At 45.7% G+C, this 21,471-nt stretch overlaps 1 protein-coding gene across 1 annotated transcript in view; it reads left to right on the forward strand.

Moving 5' to 3' along the window:
- The window catches only part of LOC123962785 (potassium voltage-gated channel subfamily D member 2-like), a 77,267-nt gene that overhangs the window by 53,195 nt on the left and 2,601 nt on the right, over positions 1-21,471 (forward strand). The window contains exons 2-4 of the mRNA XM_046039127.1: positions 14,685-14,847; positions 19,802-19,897; positions 20,032-20,273. Of these exons, the coding sequence (XP_045895083.1) occupies positions 14,685-14,847; positions 19,802-19,897; positions 20,032-20,273 (501 nt within the window). The remainder of the gene's footprint in view (positions 1-14,684; positions 14,848-19,801; positions 19,898-20,031; positions 20,274-21,471) is intronic.

Consider the following 21,471-nt stretch of genomic DNA (forward strand, 5'->3'; position numbering starts at 1 on the left):
GAGAGTTTTGCAATATAAAAACGTATAATCTGAAGCGCAGCCTGCTCTGTTGGTAATGTGAGCTACACAGAGCTGCTGCAGTTACCATGTGAGGATTTATGGTGAAGTGTTTTCAGTTAGTTTAGTTTTGCGCAGGTCTCATCCATACAGGCCCAAACGGGTTCTGTGTCTGTCTGGGATCATATCAGCAGAACAAGTAATGAACAGCAGATTATAGGGCGGGAAGATTGTGATTTAATGATGACATTATTCTCATAAAAAGCTTTCTGGAGATGTCAGATTACATAATTATGTGGGATGGATATGCAGAAAGTTTTTAACATTCAGTCCAGGAGTTTCTAACTGAATTAAAATTAATTAATTTATCCTTGAGGTGAAAGTGTGCCACATTTAAAGAGGAACTTCCCCAAACAAAGGCACAAAGAGGAGGGAAGGCTAAATCATGAAAATAGGCCAACAGATTGCTTGAAAGCCTACTGAATTATATTCTGGTATATTTTATATTTTAAATTGTCACCTGCTGCCTGAGTTTTGTGTTTCCATTGATATAGCCAAGATAAAAACATTTCCACCATAAAGTGATGCAGAAAGTTTCACCAGAATGCAGGAAATTTAGTGTTTAATGTTAACATTTGCTGGCTAAGTGGCTCTTGCTTATTATGAACTGTAATATTCCAGACATTCTCCAGAATTAAAAGAAATACAGTCTCTGGTCATAGACACATAGATTCTGTGGGGGAAGACTCCCCAATACCTGGTTAGGTTTGGTCGACATTAAGGCTGTCATGTCTGGAGGTTGGCAAGTATCCTGATCACACTGATCTGAGCATGATTTCTGACTTGGCTTTTCATCTGCACATACATGTGGATGTTGAACTTTTAAAACAAAATTCCTAAGGATTAAAGCTGATGACCCGACCCCCTGCGGTGGGATGTGACCCAGAAGGCCTAAAATGAGCCTCCAATACAGAATCTCACTCCGAAGTAAACTGAAAAGTTGGCAGCCCTGTGTAAGCCCTGACCTGCCACGTACAGGGTAGCTAGATCCATTTTCACACAAAATGCAAAAGAGAAATCCATCCGTCTGAACCTAGTATTTTGTCCCCTTATACATGCCGCACAGCGTGAAGGTGGGAGGCTCAGCTAGCATCTCAAAGCGACCATTTTTATCCACATCAAACACCGAGCATCTAAATGGGCCCATATCACAACATAAATGGCTCTGTAATCACTGTACGTGGCTGCAGGTATTGCCATCCAGATATCTCTCCTCTAACCCCACACTGCGACCTCGCTGAAGAATACAACCCACTCCCGGCCCTTACAGGATGTTCTGCTCTCAGGCTGTGGAACTGTAGAGCTTCTGTTCACAGGAATACTGATCAATATTCACTGTTTTTATCAATAGTTCAATGTTTTGGAAGCTTTATGTTATTTGGAACGTGGTCGTTTGGGCAGAAATAATGTTTTGAAGATAACTCCCAATAAAAGTGAACATATAAACAGTAAATATGGCCAAAACATGGACATTCGCCTGGTATATTTTAGAAAAAGTGTGTAATAACTGTTGGATATTAGTGTATTTTCATTACATTTACAGTGACAGTTGTATTCCTGGTGTATTAGAAGATGTTCTGTTGCATTATAATCAGCTGGATGATGGTTTTGATGGTGATATTGCTAATAAAATATAGATATCGGATGAGGATGAAAATATCATATTCTCCTTTATGGCATCTCCATTTACTCTTTAATAGCAAAATAAATAGGTTCATTCACAGTTGATTTATATTCCTTAGCTTCTGACCTGTCAAAGGAGACCAGAATTATGCATCTGGGCCAAATGGTTGAGGAGTTGTTCCTGATTCACTTTGTTATTTTAGGTGTTTTTCCTGGAAACAGGGGCAGAGAGCTGGAGCTTTCCAACAGGTTTTAACTGAGAAATTAAATATTCTGAGAGAAGTTTATTTGCACAATATGAAAAGATGCCATTAAAGTACAGAAGCAACAAAAAAGTGCATTGTCCAAAAAGAGTAGCTTAAACTAATAAACAACATGTTGATGCTAAAGTGACCTAAAAATGTGCAGAAGCGATCAGGAACTTTAACAAAGTCTGCACTCAGTGACGAACGTTAAAAACCAACCCGGCGGTTTAGCTTCTGCAGGTCAGACTGATTTATGATCTGTAGCTGTTCACATTACTCCTGAAGTGGTTTCTCTTGTGTTTTAGTCTGTCGTCTCCGGGCTGACCTACATGCTGCTCTCTCTGCAGTAGACTTGGTTCTGGTTCCGTTCGACTGACCTGCCGTTGCAGGTGTGGATGTGAGGGATGACTCAGGAATCAGAATCAGCTGCTCACTTTGTGAATGAACAGACAAGACAGCAATATAACATCTGAATGAGTTAAACACTAATATTACTAATGCGGGCAGGTAGAGTGGACAGTCCTTAAAGAGTACCCGGTAATACTGCACATACTTCAGGTATTCAGGAGTTAAAGCATTAAAGGCAGGAATGTCTTCCTGTGGCGCTCTGTGGTGCATTATTGGGGACGAGTCTGTCACAGAAAGTCCTCCCGTGTTTGTGCGTTTTATGCTGAGCATGTTCGTGCTGTAGCAGCTCACGCTTCACCCTGTCGATGAGCAACATTTTGCCCTCCCTCTGTAACTCCTAACGATCCACTCTGACTTCATGCTCGTTACATTTCCTCACGGCTGCGTTCAGCCTGCAGCCAAAGTGACCCAAATCTGAATTTTCTGCAGATGTGACTCAGATCTGATCTTTCTCTGACAGTGTGAACAGGTCACGTGGAATCTGATCTAAGTGGTCCAAATCCGATACAGATCCGATCTTCTTATATGCGACCTCAGTCTGGAGGTCGGAACTGATGCGACTTTGACGTCACTGCAGAGCAGCTGTCCTGCTGTAGACGGAGCCACGTTGAACGGAAAAGCTCCACAAAAGTCATTATTAAACACATGGCTCTCCTCCTCCTCTACCTCGCCATCACCTGCTCACAGATTCCCTTTCTTCCAGCTGAAATCCAGCGGACCGCCAGCTCTCTGCTGAGTTACCTGCATGCTGCTTGGGCCGCATTTAAACTATAATGTGAACTGTCAAACAAAAACAATTGGCTCTGGGAAAAAAATTGAGCATCAAGGCCCGCCGTCTGAACGCAGCCAAAATCACACATGCTGTTTAAAAAGCTTTGTCACCTGAGCCCTCCACGTGACCTGAATCAGGATTTCATCTTTTAAGAAAGAAAGAAAACAAATCAAACAACGTTAAAATCGTTTCATCGTGATGTTGGTGAAAAACGTGGTCCGGCTGTTGTCAGGTTTGATCTGAAGGCGTCTCCCAGCTGTGGACCTCTCCTATCTGAATCTTCACAGGTCTCAGTCAGGATCTCTTCCACAGATCCGGTTTCTGTGTCAGCTGTCGTTCCCACTCGTCCTGTCGGAGGCGGTTTGATTGGTCAACTCTAAAGCGAGTCTCTGCAGAGTCTGTCCTCAGGCTGTCTGAAAAACCTGCCGCAGAGCACGCGCTCGTTCTTCCCGTCACTTCCAGGGACTCACTGATTCCCTGGAGACTCAAACCAAGACACGATTCAGATCCTCGCCGCTGCGGTTTGGTTTGAAAACGAAGCCGAGCTCCGCCCACACCAGAGTTGATCTCATCACGTGGCCGCTGCTGTTTTTAGTAGTTCGGTCAGTAACAGCTGTTTGCAGCAGCTTCACGGAGAGGGCCGACCTTCTGCAGCTGCAGCAGAAACAACATTCAATCATTATTTCAGTTTCAGTAATGAAATGTTTTCAGCTCGTTGGAGCGAAATCCAACATCATTATCTCCCTCCACAAAACATTTCAGTTTTTAGCAACACGGAGGAAAATATTCTTCTGATTATTAATCCTCACGTTTCATCCAGAGTTTCTAATTTCACTCTTATAAAAGATAAATCCGGCTCTGTGAGAGTTTAAACCAGCAGGAAGCTGCTCTTCGTTCCTTCTTCTCTGTGAGCTGAAACATTAATAAGCTTTAATCCAGTTAATGTAGAACTCGTCCGCCGCCACACTGACACACAGCGAGCAGCAGAGGGGTCGGCGCTCACCAGCGTCTCTCGGCGAGGAGACGGAACATTTCAGAGGCAGTTCTCCGTCTCAGGTCGGTTCTGAAAAAGCGCCGGCCTCTCGCCTGGTTTAATATCCTCCTCAACGTGTCGCCATGGCGCCGCCGGGGCCTGAAGCCTGGACTTTTAGTGATTTTACCATCACCTGCTGGGCTCAGCGTCTTTGTGAGCTCTGAGAAAAGTTCTGTCTCTGTGCAGTGGCAGAAATAATATTAGATATTTGGAACTTTAGTTTCCATAATAACTGACGAGTAACTCAAATAATCGCATAATAAAAATGTCATCCACAGTGACAAAACTGTCGGGGACTGAAGGTACCCTGTCCCTAACGACACGTCCTGCTACTAACATACAAACACCACACGTTATTATTTTAATAAATAAACTCCCTCTAAGTAGCATTAAACAACCGTTCAGCAGCTGACCGGCTTCTGCCGCCCTGTACAAAAGGCGTTTTGCCCTGAACAGGTCTGAAGTCAGTGGCGCCTCCAGTTGACGAGCCGTGAGAGTTCCTAACAAGCTCAACATCAGTTTTAAAATATCTCAGCTGCCTCACCCTGTTTTGTCGACCGTTTTAATTGTTGTCGGGATTTAAGATCAGACGGTTCATTCTGACTTTTTATCTTTGATTCGTGATGCGTTTGATGGAGTCGCAGAGAAATAAAACAGTTAGTGAAACAGAACCTGAGTCTGTAAGTAAAGAAGTGATGCAATATGTTAAAATGAAAATATGAGCTGTGCAGCTCTGGATTATGGTGTAGTGTGCCGGCTGCAGGCTGCAGGTTTATAGGATCAGACATGGTGATTAAACTGCCACCGCAGGCCTTTTGGTTCTTTAATCTGTTGAACAGAAAGCAAACACACATGAAACGGATCAGACTCAGCAGGTTCAGATGGATGAAGTTTCCGCTCAGAGATGAAGCTGCTGACTCTCAGGTGTGTTTCTGCTCGGCTGCACAATTAATCAAATATTGATCTCGATTACTGTTTTGGCTTCCCACAATTACCTGGACATGATCGAGTGCGATGTTGCAGTTTAAAATCCGTTTCAAATCAACGGCCTCCTAAACTTACAGCTGGCCACCAGGGGGCGATGTGACTGCGATAAATAATCGTGATCTCAATAGAGGAAGGCGTTGATGTCACTTCTTTTTCCAGAACAGGCTGGACTGAGTGGCCGTGGCTGCATTTAGCAAACCGGGAGTGAAACAAGTGATTATTTGCTCAAATTAAAGGCAGTCGGACTCGACAGTGATCCTTACTTTGTTTGTGTTTCAGCTGATTCAAGCGAACACTGCTGCTCGTCTTTCTGCGCACACCCTCTATACACATCGAAATCATCGAGATTATCTTCTGGCCATAACGGAGAGCCGTAGCTTCTGGAATGAAGACGCTCTGAAAAGCAGGAACACTTCCTGCCGGAGCGCTGACTGACGACCACCTGTCATCTTCAGAATAAATACATTTATTTAATGATCATCCACCGATCAGGTGGGGGGGGGGCTGATTACCCTGACAGGTGAGATAAATCAGGATGGATGGAGGCGGAGTCAGCTCTTATTACCTGTCACCGGCAAATTAATTACCACCACAAACATCCCGGCCCCTCTGAGTCCAGCTGTTGGTTTTCAGGGAGCTGGAGCGCATCCCAGCATGCACTGCAGAGCTTTAGTGAAACAGGCCTGTGGTTCTTTCACAAACTGCAAAACACAATTAAATCCAGCGTGAGCTCAGCTCGTCTGTCATCACGCAGTAACGACACACCTCGTTGTTGGTTCTGTTATTAACCGCAGAAAGAACAGATTCATGGTGGATGTTTAGAAGCACCGGGGTCGAGAGGAGAGACAGGTGAAGTGAAGCTGCTGCTCCTGCAGTCTACCTCAGTCCGCTGACAGAAACCTGAACCCACATCAGATCTACAGACTGAACCAGCAGGAGGACTGCAGGCCACTCGTTCTCAGGTGATCTCGTGTTCAAGTAGAAAGTTCCTCCAGAGAACAGCAGAGAATCCAGAATGGATGTGGTCCTTTAGGAGGTTCTGGGAGTGGGTGAGGAGCTTCTAGGGGTTCTGGAGGTGGTTCTTGAGAGGACCTTTAGGGCTGGTTTTTCATGATAACTGAGTAAGTAGGGATCCTTCAGGTGGTCCATGTCTCAGGGAGGAGATGTTATGGTTCTGTAGGAGGTTCCAGTGGGCTATGAGGAGGTTCTGCTTGTCATTGAGAAGGTCTTAGTGCTCCTTTAAGACGCTCCTTTAGGAGGTTCTGTTGTTTTCAGTCCTTATACACCTCCTTTAGAGGTTCTCATCTCTCTTTCTTCTTCTTCTCTTCACTCGCTCTTCTTCTTGTGCTGTGTAACCGCTGCTGCTGCCTAATGGGTGTGTGTGGAGATAAAATGATCAGATGGTTAAAAAGATAAACTGACCAGAAGAAAAGGAAGATTACACCATCATCAGACCGTGTGCAAATTATAAGCGGTAGAAGAAGAAGAATTTCTGATGTCTGTTTTCATGAATGAAGAAGAAGGAGGATGTTCTCTCTGACAGCCTCAGCTGTTCGTTAAAAACCTTTAGCTTCTTCTTCTTCTTCTTCAACCAACAATAGCACCAGGTTTTAGACAGCGTCAGTGATGAATCCTTGAATCCACAAACACTGAAGAAACTAGAGCGGCGTGCGGCGTCACTAACAGGTCACACGTCTGCTTCCGCCTGCCGTCCAGGCTGAAACGCTGCTGACCGTTTTAAACTCCGAGGTGGCGTGTGACACGATGCTGCTGACAGAGTTTTATTTAAGTATTCTGTACTTCTACTCTTGTGCTGCGCATGAGGTCAACTCCCGCTCTGTGTCCCGCCGCCACCGTCACCTCACTGTCGTTCCACGCAGAGAAATCTCTGCTGTGGTTCTTCGCCGTCGCTGCGCCGCGTTCCTCTCTAGCAGAACTTTCCTCTTTAGCTGCGGAGTAGACAATCTGCTTCGTGTTTACACCAGCACGCACGTGCTCAGTGCACGTGAACGGGTCATGTGATGTTTTCAGTCATTTTAAGACAGACGGAGATCTTTTCTGATACGCAGCAGGGTGGGTGGAGCCTGAAGCGCTCTTTAATCCAAAGCTTTCACTGCAGGATGAAACCAGGAGGTCGCAGTTTTAGTTTTAACTGATTCCTTTGACATTTGTCTCACGTCACATCACAAACACAATGAAACATTCAGCCCGACATCGAAACAAACACAGGAAACAGATTTATTATCTATTATCAGACAGCAGCTGCATCAGGAGCTCTGTTCCTGTTGAGGGCAGACCTCTGAATCCAGCGCCTGTTCAGCCCCTTTCAGGTACAACAGTTCATCCAAACTCAGAGCCGAGCTCAGGGCCTCAGGTTCCCACTTTAATGCAGAGGCCTTCAGGTTTGAGTCTTTCTGCGGGGTTAGTCAGGTCCTGGTCTCTGCTGTAGTGTCCTGTGTTTGTTAGCTGTTAGCTGTTGTGAATAAGAACCAAATGTTGTTGATGACCTGCTCACAACTCCATGTGTTGTCAGTGGCCTCCATCAAATCTCTCTGGACTGCCTCACACACACACACACACACACACACACACACACACACACACACACACACAGAAACAACCATTCTGTGCAGAAAAAAAATGCTAATCTATAATGAATGTTGTCTCTCGTTAAACAAGAAGCATTTTACTTTCATATGCTTCAGAATAGCATGTGTGTTAGAGTGTCTGTGTGTTAGAGTGTGTGTGTGTTAGAGTGTGTGTGTGTTAGAGTGTGTGTGTGTTAGAGTGTGTGTGTGTTAGAGTGTCTGTGTGTTAGAGTGTGTGTGTGTTAGAGTGTGTGTGTGTTAGAGTGTGTGTGTGTGTTAGAGTGTCTGTGTGTTAGAGTGTGTGTGTGTGTTAGAGTGTCTGTGTGTTAGAGTGTCTGTGTGTTAGAGTGTCTGTGTGTTAGAGTGTCTGTGTGTTAGAGTGTGTGTGTGTTAGAGTGTGTGTGTGTGTTAGAGTGTGTGTGTGTTAGAGTGTGTGTGTGTGTTAGAGTGTGTGTGTGTTAGAGTGTGTGTGTGTTAGAGTGTATGTGTGTATACAGGTTGTATACACTTCCTGTTAATGGCGGCGCAGGAGCAAGGCGACGTTCAGTCAGTCAGATCGAAGCATAAATGATTCAGATGCAGCGAGCATGAATTCACTTTATGAAACGTTAAACATGCTGGTAACACACACACAAACACACACACACACACAGAAACACAGCAGCTGACGTCGTCATCATCATCATCATCATCATCAATAGGAACACAAACACACACACACACACATACAGAAACACACAGAAACACACACACTGGCCTGTAACGTAACTATTTTTGTCACAACTCCTGATGCTGCTGTGTTTCTGTGTGTGTGTGTGTGTGTGTGTGTGGTCCTATTGATGATGATGATGATGATGATGATGACGACGTCAGCTGCTGTGTGTGTGTGTGTGTGTGTGTGTGTGTGTGTGTGTGTGTGTGTGTGTGTGTGTGTGTGTGTGTGGTCCTATTGATGATGATGATGATGATGATGATGACGACGTCAGCTGCTGTGTTTCTGTGTGTGTGTGTTTCTGTGTGTGTGTGTGTGTGTGTGTGGTCCTATTGATGATGATGATGATGATGATGACGACGTCAGCTGCTGTGTACAAACCTCCATCACAGAAAGCCGTTAGCTGCAGTGAAACGTGTGTTTGAGTTCCTGAGGTGAAGCTGATGTCTGCAGGTTCCTGTTTCCCTGAAACTCCCTGTGACTCTTTCACAAACGTGCGCCGTCCGTCTTTGTTTGAATCCGTGCCCTTTGTGAGCCGTCTTCTTCTTCTCTGTCTATTTTGGCGGTGAAACACTGAACAGGGAGTTTGGAGTGAAACTGGAGTTTTACTGCATCTGACAACTTTTCTGTGCTGCTGCGTGTTGGGAGGAGAAAGTGCTGACGGCAGCATCAGCGTCAATATCTACAGTTTGTGTTGACAGAGGACGACCTGACGCACACACTCTGTTACAGTGAAGGTGTGTGTGGCGTCCTGGTGATGAAGGTGATCCTGAGTTCACCTTCTTCTCTGCAGCAAACATGTTCTGAATGTTTAACACGTGAACAGTAAAAGAAAGACCAAAGCTTGCATGGACGGTTCCGTGTAGGCCCAAAAAGGACTTCACGACCCTGCAGCGTCACACATGAGAGACAGAACTACTGTTTGGATAAGACTCTAAAGAACCTGTTCGCCGTCCGTGACGCTACGTTGGTGTTTGGCAGGTGAGCCTGAGGCTGACTGAACAGAGTCCTGATCCGAGTCTCTTGGTGCAGCCATGCAGCTACCAGTTCCTGCTGCTGCTCTACGTCACCAAACTGCATCTTATACTGCGCGATCATGCGCAGGCGACCCTGGTGGAACTACAGAAGACCAAAAGAGGCTTCCCCGCTCTCTGCTCGAACCCCCTGAGTGGCTTCGTCCAGTAGTTACACTGTCCATGGTTCTCTACGGTGGCACATTAACATGTAGAGCAGGGGCCGGCAAATTCTTCTCAAGTCATGAGATGGCGGGCCAGACCTAGGGGTGTGGAAAACAATTGATTTTTAGATGCGTCGCGATGCGGACTTTTACGATTATGAATCGATTAACAAATGTCAATAATCAATTATCTAGACGTTAATTGATAACGTAACGTTGACAGAACGAAAAAGGCGGAACTCGGAAATGTGGAAGTGCAGCTCCGGACCGTCGAGTGGTTCTCCCTGTTCAGCACAGACAGGCAGCCGCTGAGTGAAAAACTGCTGCTACTAAAATTTCACATGATCAATAAAGTCGATGCGTAACTCTGATTTTCACCCGCACACGGTGCGGCGTCCTCTGCTCCTTCTTCAGCGGACAGCTACGTGACAGGCGGCTGTAAATGTGCAGTTCAGGTCACAGCGTGTCCATTTATTAAAGTCTGTTGTTTTCCAACTACTGGATAAGTGAAGGCGGTTAGCCTTAGCAAACATCTCGTCTTCAGACTGCGGTCTGCAAGCTGAGCAGGAAATCTGGCTGCTGTAAAGTTGGTTTGTTGTCATTCATCCACATAGCGAGGACACAAATGAACCAAATGCTGCTTCTCAAGGCCCACGGTGCTCAATACAAGATCACAAGCAGCAGAGGTCACTAATAACGCTGTAATAATGTAATAATGCTATGTTAGCTACATTATCATTAAGTAACTTCACTACCTAACACTTTGGATTGTTACAAATACTTGCTTTAAAAGTACCAGCTAGAAAAATCCATCTGTGTCCTGTTTGTTTTACAGTCGCATCGTAGCCTCATAATCGTAATGAGGTGCCTGGAAATTCCCTCCTTTGAGGTGACGCTTCGAGGAATCGAGTCGTGAGACCAGTGAAGATGCTCACCCCTCGCCAGGACATCGTCAGTTTATCATTTGTAGGCTAATCTGTTATTTCCTGTGCGCTTCTTTAGCTCAGTCAGCAGTTGTGTGTTCAGTCCCTCTTGCTGCTGGTGTTATCTTTCTCTCATTCAGGGGAATCTGACGGCTTTTTCAAAGGTGTGTCAAGCTTTTAGCTCTCAGTCAAACACGACATGAAGTCCTGCTGCAAAGATGTTCTCAGGATCAGGAGCACAAACCACAGAAGAAGAGAAAAGCCTTTCATTTCCTAGACTATGAAAGACACGTTAGTTTCTGACGCACGCCGTAAATCCAGCAGTCTGTTTGACATCCGCACCTGTCCTCAGGCCTCCAGCTCTGTGGCTCCACTGAGATGGACCAAACGGACGGACAAACCAGACGCTTCAGGGACGAGTTGGACTGAGTCCACGTCAGGGTTTGGACGAGCTGTTCCAGCGAGAATATAAACCTGTTCAGCTGAGCGTACCTGCAGCAGTAGAGATGTTCCAGTGCTGCAGTCGTCAGCGTTTGGTCTCTGCTCGCTCTGACTGACGACGGCGTGTCTGTACATGATGCGTTCAGTCTGCGTCCGTTCAGCAGGCAGACGAGACACACGGGACAGAGGAGCAGACGCATCGAGTGCCTCTAGGGGGCGCTAACAGCACTTTACATCGTTACTCTCCGTTTAAACAAGACATGCAGGAACAAACAGCAAAGTCAACGCACACACGAACTCTGTGATGAAGGACACACACACCTGTACGTCCAGTGACTGTGACAAACACACTGAGACAAGGTCGCAGCCTCTGATTGGCCGCTCGCTCGGGGTCTGAAGTCCTGTAGGAGGAGACGAGGCGATCAGTCAGACACAAACTTGGAGAACAGGTGACGCTCGGCGACACGCCGGAGGCGGGAGACATTAACATGAGACGTCCTCTGCTTCAGGAGACACAAGTTCAGCCAGGCTGGGACACGCCGTCCCTTTAACAGCAGCTGTTAGCAGTTAGCAAGCACAGCTACCGCAGTTTCTGCACGAGGCTCTTGTAGTTCAGCCTTTTACAGTAGCTTTTATTTTCAGTCCGTTCTGACTTCTTCTGCGTTCACCAAGGAAAGAAAGAGGAGACACCTTGTCTCATAACGAGAAGAGAAGCTGTCAGGATCTACAAACCTGCTTTAAGCTGAAATGTGTCTCTGCAGCTGAGCGAGCTGATCTGTCTCTTGACCACGTCCTGCTCTCACACTATTTCAGTTTCGTTTTTAAAGCCTGTTTGCTCGTTTACTTTATGCTTTCCTTTAGCTTTTTTTTTTTTTTCTCCCGACATGATGGCAGGCAAGGAGCGTGGACTAAAAACCGGAAGACAGATTTCATATCCACCCAAAATACTCATGTTGGCCATGTGAAACAAACGAACAAAGTCTATAATTCTACTTTCTTTCAGGTTGTTTTAACAGTCTCAGTTAGTACGACGTGTTCTGGTTATTTGGATAGTTTTGGTTAGCGGTATAATAACTTCTCTCTGGACGCCTCGCAGGTGGAACTGTGACCTGCTTGTGAAGAGCTTTTCTGCTCGCTTGGTTATTTGTGTGAATGTTCTGCTGTTAGTCGGTTGTAGGCGACTAAAACTTCCTCATTGAAACAAGATAAGATGCTCATTTGTTAATGCGCTGCAGGGGAAACAGAGGAATGAAAAGGAGAACCAGTAAATATATTCACGCTGTACACAATCAATGTGATCATTTCTTACAACCAGCTAAATGTCCCGTGTGATCGTCAACATCCTTAGGTAGGGGTGGTGATGGCGCAGTGGATAAGACGCACGCCTTTGGTGTCAGAGACCCGGATTCGACTCCACTGTGAGACACTGAAGTGTCCCTGAGCAAGACATTTAACAAACCCTCGACATATTTAGTAATTGTAAGTCGCTTTGGATAAAAGCGTCAGCTAAATGAATAAATGTTATTTCTGTGTTTGAAACAACAGTGAAAAGTGTTGATTTGAAAAGTAGATCTGTGACAGTGGAATAAAGTTTGGATGAAGACAGAAATCCACCGAGACGCTGCTCTGTCTACGAACGCAGAGCATGCTGGGAAACGCAGGGACGACCATCAGATAGAATTTCTGCCTGATCATAACGAATGAGACGTGTATGTAAAGAGGAGGAGGAGGAGGAGGGGTGGAAAGTAGGCCAGGGAGGAGACGCAGCCACCAGAGACGCTGCTGAGGACAGACTTCTATTTAAACGTGGTCCAGGACTCTGAAGTGAACTCGTCTCTGCAGAACTTTCCTGAATGTGTTTACACTGATGTGCTGCTGTGGGACTAAGAGACCTGCAGATCTCTGGCCCCTCCATGTGGCCCCTGAATGAACTGCAGCTCCATTCTGAACTCGGAGGAAACGCTGCATCAGCTCCTTTTCCTGCTGATTGTCTGCAAAAGGAAATTGTGCATTTAGTTTCTGTCACCAGCAGCTGAACGCTTATTATTCATAAATACATCTGTATGCAGGGCCCCCCCCCCCCCCCCGCCACAGGCTGAGGGCCTCAGTATGTTAAAGGATGTATGTTAAATCTGACTGGGTTCTCAGTATTGATAAATCGCTGCCCTCCTGTCTGATCTACAATCTCCTCGAAACTAGAAACCTAATCATAGAAATCATCTCGTACATGGAAAATACTACACACTGATACTTAATACTGTACTGTAGCCTGTGTACTCTACAGTAGTGACTCCCAGCCAGGGGTACTTTTACCCTACAGGGTACTTCTGCAGGTGCCGGGGGGCTCGTGGAAAGTTATTATTCCACCTTTCTGTGTTAAAGAGAAAACGTTGAGCTACAGATTGGGATGCTGGCCGCTAACAATTACTGAGATAAAAGTATTCCTGTGATCATTCAGTGGTGAAAAGCCCGAGCAGATTGTAGGAGAGACGTGAGTTTTCACTATCGATGTGTTGGGTAGCCTGGGAGGGGAGCGGGTCATGTGACTGAGGAAACATCATTCATTTTTATTTAACCAGGCAAGTTCGTTAAGAACACATTATTATTTACAACCGAGGCCTGACAAGACAACAAGATCAACAGGGACGATCAGATTAATGGGGGGGGGGGGGGGAACCCACATCCTCTGCTGCTCAGAGCAACACACCTACACAAAATATGTATTTCAGCGTCACAGTTCAACGCTAACAGAAAGGTCAGAGTGAGGAGGCGGCCAGAACCCGGACTTTCACCCAGAGACCAGTGATCCTCTTCCGTGTGAAACAGAGCCAGTGATGTTTAGTGAGATTCCATAAGTAGGGTCACTCAACTGAACCCTTCTGCCCGCCTCTGACCTTTTAGTACATTTTTCTCTCTCAGCTTGTGGCATGAAATTTTCTTCTGTTTAGTAAACTTTTTGAATTCCAGTGTCTTTTACGCTCACATGTCATTTATACTCTCTCTATGCATTTTGCACCCTCTGGACACCTTCATGGCTAAAACTGCTATAAATCATTCTAATCCCCACCAAAGACCCAGCCCTACTATTTATTTTACGGAAAATCATTTAGTTTTTGTGGTTTTTGCAATAAATAATGAAATAATTCAAATAATTAAACTGGCACTGAAAGGGTTAAAATCCTGAAACTGATTAAATGTTTGGTAGTTTTGAGCAGGGGAGAAGTTGTTTAAGTGAATTTTATGGCAGTTTAATTGTGCGTGTACAGTTTTGCCACAATGTGTCCAGAGGAGGGCGTAAGGGTTAAGACACGTAGATATTTTAACCCAGAGCAAACAGCAACATTTCACAACGTTAACCACTAGTTTTATTTTGAAAGTCCATTGCATATTTCTTCTTGCTAACTTGACCACGGAGCCCCACTCGCACAAAAATTACACTAAAGGGTTACCAGGGCGTTAAAAAGCGACGCCAGGGGGTCTGAGCGAGCGTCACATTTAAAAGACAGACGGAGGATGAGACGTAACAACGCTGCAGTTTGGAGATGTTGACTGGTGAAGATTAGGATTAAACATGATATCTTGGATTGTTGACTTTCTTGTATCAAATATGATACAGTAAATATTTTTCTGAAATATTATCTTCCGAGTCTGTTTTCCTTGCGCGGTGAGCTGGTGTGAAAGCTGAAGTCTAACCTCCGGCTGTCTCTCTCTCTGGCAGGTACGGCGACATGGTCCCAAAGACCATCATGGGGAAGATCTTCGGCTCGGTCTGCTCTCTGAGCGGCGTGTTGGTCATCGCCCTGCCGGTCCCCGTCATCGTGTCCAACTTCAGCCGGATCTACCACCAGAGCCAGAGGGCCGAGAAGAGACGAGCGCAGAGGGTGACGACCGCAAACTCTTTGTTTAAACGCCCCGAATCAGCAGAGGTCACGGTTCAGTTTGTAGCTTCAGCTGAGATTCAAACTCAGGAAGAGTCTCTTTAAATGTTTGTGTGTGTTTCCATAGTTCAGTTCTGACATGTAGAGACTAAAGTGGAAAGGAACCAGCACACGTCTGGTCGGCCTGACAGGTTGAAGGAGCCGCGAGGGCAGTGAGAGTGTTTGGATTAAATATTAATGTACAGTTGTTGGCTGGCTTGCTGTGTTCACTGCAGCAGATCTCCTCTTCATCAAGTGGAAGAAACCCTGTTAAGGAGACAAAAGAGGACGAACGCACATCGTGTCTGATCTTAATTTAGAAACCTGAGCTTCTGCATAATCCCCAGGAGAAAAGAGAGGAAATCGTCCGGAGTTTCCTCCAAACATCAACACCACTTTTCTGGCTGTGCGTTTGTTTGTGCTGCAGGGAGACGGACAGGAAGACGATGCTGCTGCAGGCGGCAACACAGAGAATCCTCAAAACCACATCCGTATCTCTCGCTCATCATGTCTTTATGACCCCAGGAAATGGGGGATCCTAATAAATCAAATCCCATTTATCAGATCTGGATCTCACACTAACAACAAAAACACATCTTGTAACGAAGAGCTCCAGATCTCTGGATCAAAACGACATCACGTGACCAGAGTCACTGCTGAGCAGCTTCTCCTGCACCGAAATAACCTCTCATAATTAATTATGAATTGGGATCTTGTAATATCAAATTGTTTTCTCACCAGTATACACATCTTGTGGAGCTCGTAACCATGAAACTTAATAAAAAAAACATTTACCAAAAAGCACAAAGGCCATCCCTAAAGCTTCAGTGAGTAAGATTCAGGAGGATCTAAATACAATCTAACATCCATGTTTTCAGTGGCATCACAATAATCTGAATCTTGTTTCCCTCCTTAAATCTTTACTGCAGAAAGAGAAATAAAGTGTACATGGGCAGGGCTGGGCAATAAAACAATAATGATAATTATCGCAATATAATTTGCCTCAATAACAATGTAATTAATGTTCAATAAATCATTTAATTTTTAATTCATTTGAGTCACAAACAAATTAGCACCTAATTTTTCTATTAAAATGTTTATTTTGTTGAGGAAAAGGGGCTGAAAAAAGATTCACTAATCAAATTTGTTGAAAAAGATTTTATCATAATAGTTTTGAATGTTCTACGTCAGATTTGTTCAGTGATTCACTGTTTGGTGTGTGTCACATTTCTAAAGTAACGTTTCACCACATACTCAACCATCTGGTTTCATCAATTTTCATTCAGGAGCAAAAATCAGCCTTTAAACTTGAAAGAAATAACGATTTATCGTGATAATTATCGATATCAAATGATATGAAATGTTTTTACCGTGATGATATTTTTGGCCCGGCCCTATACATGGGACATAAAGAAGTAAACAGAACTTTGATTTGTGCAAAATCACGTATTGTGCAAACACATTTTGCGAACATGTAAAGAGTACGGTGAGTTTGCTGTCCGTGTAGAGTGAACGGGACGTCTGCGTGTTGTTTATATAGCAGCGTCCATGTTGATTCCACGTTCTGAATTAAGAGCTCATGAACACGCGGAAGTCTGAAGAACAACTTCAGCACTCGGGAAAGGGGACCATCCGAGGAGCACCTGAATACACCGTGGGCCACTGGTTGCAATTCCCACCCCTCACCACTAGATGTCACTAAAACTTACTCACTGAACCTTGCCTGACACAAGTTATTGTCTCGGTCAGGCAAGATCTAACGCTTTTGTTCACACGTTATTATCCTGGTTGCGCTACTTACTATATATAAATTCTTTTTTTAGGACTTCACGTCGTGTACAACCCATTAATTTATCTATCAATTAATCCCAAATCTGAAATCCAACCTTTAAGTCAGGATCTGTGTGTGTTCACAAACAGAAAACCAGGCTCGCTAGAATTCGCGCGGTGAAGAGCGGAGGGGCTAACGCGTATTTGCAGTACAAACACAGCCAGCTGCTGATTGACCTCGACGAGGTAACCACGGGAATGGAGTCATCCTCGTCGTCGGGTGGTGCTGGTGTTTTTCATCCTTTGATTTCATGCTTTCTTTGTGGCGCTGTGAGCTAACATGCTGCAGGCTGCTGCATGATGGATGAGCCGGGGCCTGATTGGCTGTTCATGCTGCCTGTTTCTCTGTCTTCATTCAGGGATGTTTTCATCACATCTTTCTTTCTCTCTGTCTCTATTTGTCAGTCTGGTTCAGCAGTAGCATGGACCTGTTGCTAATCAGCACATGATGGCAGAGCTGCATTGCACTGGATGAGCTACTAGGTGCGTTCGAGATGACTGCGGCTGACTTTCACCAACTTGACATGAGCTGCATCTGACTGCAGGGGGTGCCGTCAAGTCGGACACACTCTACCTGCAGCAGCTTACTGTGAGCTGAGACCAGGCAATAGTGTGGTTCCAACTTGGTGCGGTCGGGGAAAAGCAACTGCGGACTTGGCGCCTGCAGCCGTCTTGCTCCCGCGAGGTTTTAATGTCATGTGACATGGTGATGTTTTGCAATGCCGGCGGAAGTTGGACACAATTTCTAACCAGCATGCCTTGTTTTAAGTCCAGCATGCATCACGCACCTATAGACTTCTATACAATCACACGTCTTTCTGCAGCCAGTGGAGTCGCCCCCTGCTGGCTGTCAGAGAGAACGCAGGTTTAAGGCTCTTCAGCTTTGGCTACAATTTCAGACCCAGAGGTTCCTGCTTAATACCAACCCTCAATACCTTATAGTGGATAAAAGTATGGAGGGCTACAAAGTTTACATAGCCAACCCAACTATATTGTAAACAGGCAGAAGAGTGATGGCAAACTGCGACGTGTGCCCTGTGTCCTCATTCTGCTCACCGCTGCTCTCAGATGGACAGAACTACGGAACCAGACCGGACCACTTCCTCTACTGCCGTCCAGTGCTTTCACCGCTTTGTCTGACAGCATTCTCAATGAATCCGGTGCTGTTTTCTTGTTGGTAACAAACATTAGCAGCAACGCTTTGATTAGGTTTGAGAAAACAGTTATACGAATCATCTGCAACAGCAGTTTGTACTAGCTGACTTGGTTGAATATACATGAAGGGACCTTTGTTGATACTTCAGTTGTAACTGAGCTTCAAATATTTAAGCTCTGTTGGGTCGTTTTCAAGGTGATGGATGTCACTTGGGGAAGGGTCAAGGGGTTCGGTGTTGAGAAGTTTTAAAGGAAGGTTGGTGACGCTCAGTATCACTGATCATGGTGACCTCTGAAGTTCGCTGTGGCTTTAAAACTGATCGTGGGCCAACAGGAAACGTTACTGTTGAACCGGCTCTGTCTAACTCGGCTGTCTGTCTGGCTGCATCACTAACTCACTTTTTTTCGTTCTTTCCCTCTTGCATCTGTCCGTCCTCTGCACATCTCTCTCTCAGCTTTGCTCTCACACTGACACATGAAGAATACAGAACCACGTTAACCGCCATGCGTTAGTCCGACACACTAACTCACCTGTGCATGACCCGGTACTCAGGTCTACAAACACTCTCCGCCTCCACGTCTCAGCTCCTTTCTTCTTCTCTGCTCTGTGTGTCCCTTGAGTTTTATTTGGACTTGTGCATTTTGATTGGCCCTGTCATTGGCTCAACTGTCCTGCTCATCACATCATCACTATGCGTCTTTGGTTCCATCACCGTGTGGAGGAATGAGATCCGGCTGAGCTGCATGTCAATCAGCCGAACACGCGGTAGGGGCGGAGTCAGTGTAACACAGAGGTGGTGGTGGACGAAGCAGTGCTCTACAACCTTGTTAGGAACAGTCTAACATTTTGAGAAAATAGCTTGTTTGATGTCTTCCCCAGATTCAGATAAGAAGATCGAAAATAAAAAGTAGAGATCTGGGACATACTGTATTCGGACAAAGCTAAACGCTAAGCTACGCAGGCAGTCGGAGCTCACTCCTGGTGACCTTAGCTCTGCAAGCCAGTAGGAAGATACGTTACCTTGCCCAGGATAAAGATTAATTACTTTCCTTTGAGTTATCAGGACGTCCTTTGTGGCCCTTAGGATTAAGGTGTGTCGCTCCTTGGAGTTGGAGGTGCGTCAGTTTCTGTAGTGTCCCAGGCAGGAGTCTTAGACTGGTCCTCAGGAGTGAAGTTTGTGATTTCCTTTTACGTCCCCAAGAGGGTCCCAAGGACCAATCATTATTACTTCCTTTAGGGTTCCCAAGACTGAGGTTCATGATTTACTTTATTGTCATTAAGAAGGTCCTCAGGATTGAGGTTCATGGCTTCCCTTAGGGTCCCCAGGAGTGCGATTTGTGTCCTTCTTTAAGGACCCAGAGAAGGTCCTTGGTTTGTGACTTCCTTTAGGGTTCTAAAGAGGGAGGTGCGTCACTCCCTTGAATGTCCCCAGGAGTCACAGGAGTTGGGTCCATGACGGACTTGGTCATTTTCTGATTCTGGGGAAGACAGGTAGCAAGCGCACTTCTTAAAATGTTGGACTGGTCCTTTGGCAACACCAGAGCTCCTGAGCTGAGCGTTTTCTGTCCACCCACCTGTGTCGCATTCACTCTTAACCCAAAGAGCATTATGAGTACGGTGGCTCTCTTGGATCAAATGAGGCTCGAGTCAAAACAAACAAGCAGAAACACAAACACCTTTAGAGAAGCAGTGATAAAGCAGCTGTTGTCGGTGGCCTGAGTTTGAACCAGTGAGCAATCCGTCACTTTCTGTCTAACCAGAGAGAAGGAAAAACTGGACAGACGAAAGGTTCTTACAGCAGAGTGTAAGAAAAACAGTATCCCAGTATCCATGTGTGCGGCAGTGGGACTCTTTGTGACTGGGATGTGGGTGGGGTGGAGGTGTGTCCAATGGCGGGCTCACTGTGATCATGTGATTTGTGTTGCTCTGAAGGCATCCAAGGAAGCAGGACAGGCAATGGTGTGTAAGACCAATCCCAAGTTCGAGGTGCATCATCATCACCTTCTGCACTGTCTGGAGAAGACCACGGTGAGAACATAAAACACACACAGAGACCCACAAAGCATTCATAAATGTACATATTTAGTTGTTGTTTTTCTCATCTTATCTTTAACCTTCTTGTCCTGATGTCCTCTAACATCCTGCCACCTTATCTGCCTCAGAACCACGAGTTTGTGGATGAGAAGACGTACGAGGCGAGCTGCAGGGAGGTAACTCTGGTGAAGCAGGTGTCTCACTCTTCCTCTGACTCGTCCTCTTCCTCACCTCATGGCTTCACCTCCTGCTGCACCCGCAGGAAGAGGAAGAGCTTCAACGTCCCAAACTCCAACATGTCTGTGGGTCAGCAGGGCAGCATCCAGGAGCTGAGCACCATCCAGATCAGAGAGAGGCCGCTCACCAACAGGTAGCAAACACAAACCCAACAAGGGGAGACAGAAAGAATGAACTGAGGAGGAGGGCCAGAGGTTTCTAATGATGCTTAAGTAGGCCCCACATGTGTTTAAAGGGGTCCTAGGGGTCCTTGAGAAGGTGTCAGAGGTCCTGGAGGAGGTTTTAGAGCACCTTATAAAGGTTGTAGGGTGCTTTATCGAGGGGGTTCTGATGGTCCTTGAAGAGATACCAGAGGACATTTTAGAGCCCATTCTGAAGGCTACAGAGGTCATTAGGGACGTTGTGGAGGTTCTTGTAGAGGTATCAGTCCTAAAGGAGCTTTCAGAGGTTTACTGAGAAGGTTGCAAAGATGTTTGAGGAGGTTTAGCAGTCATTGTGAAGTCTCGAAAGTTCTACGGGTCCTTTCAGGAAGTTGTAATGGCTCTTAAGGAGATGTTACGGGTCTTTGAGTAGGTTTTAGTGCTGCCTGTGAAGGTTGTAGGGACCTAAAGAGGTTCTAATGGCCCTTTATGAGGTTTTAGGGGAACTTCAGGAGTTTTCAAACATGACTGAGGAGGTTGCAGAAGTCCTTAACAAGGAATTAAAGCTTGTTGACGAAGTTCTAGTAATCCTTGAGTAGGTCTCATGGGTGTTTAAAGGGGCTCCAGGGGTTCCTTCAAGAGCTTTTAGAGCCCATTGTCAAGGCTGTTACGGTCTTGAAGAGGTTTTAGTGATCATTGAGGATAATTAATAGCCGTGGAGGGCTCCATGTAGGCCCAAAATGACACCCTGTCGCACATGAGAGATGTAACCCTATTGCTTAGATTATACGCTCTCGGTGTTTGGCAGGTGAGCCTGAAGGTGGGCGGATTAAACAGAGACCATCCGACTCAGACAAACACTCTGAGCCGTGAAACGTTTGTTTGTGCAGCAATGCGGCTACCAGAACTACGGTGTTTCTGCCGTCACTCTACGTCTTTAAAACACTGTTTTGCTACGCGATCATGCGCAGTACATGCTGCTGCCAACAGGAAGTAGCCCTGTAGTAGTAAAACCGGCTTCAACCCCGTGGGGTGGCTTCGTCCAGTAATACACTGTCTATGAAAATATGACGACTTCATATTTTCTTCCAAAACCGGTGTTGCTGATGCTCAGTAGCTGCATCTGAATGCATCTGCAAGTTGTTTGTTAAAGATGAGGTTTTAGAGAATAACTGGGGAGGAGACATTCTG

The sequence above is a fragment of the Micropterus dolomieu genome, linkage group LG23 (genome assembly GCF_021292245.1).
Source record: "Micropterus dolomieu isolate WLL.071019.BEF.003 ecotype Adirondacks linkage group LG23, ASM2129224v1, whole genome shotgun sequence".
Lineage (NCBI taxonomy): Eukaryota > Metazoa > Chordata > Actinopteri > Centrarchiformes > Centrarchidae > Micropterus > Micropterus dolomieu.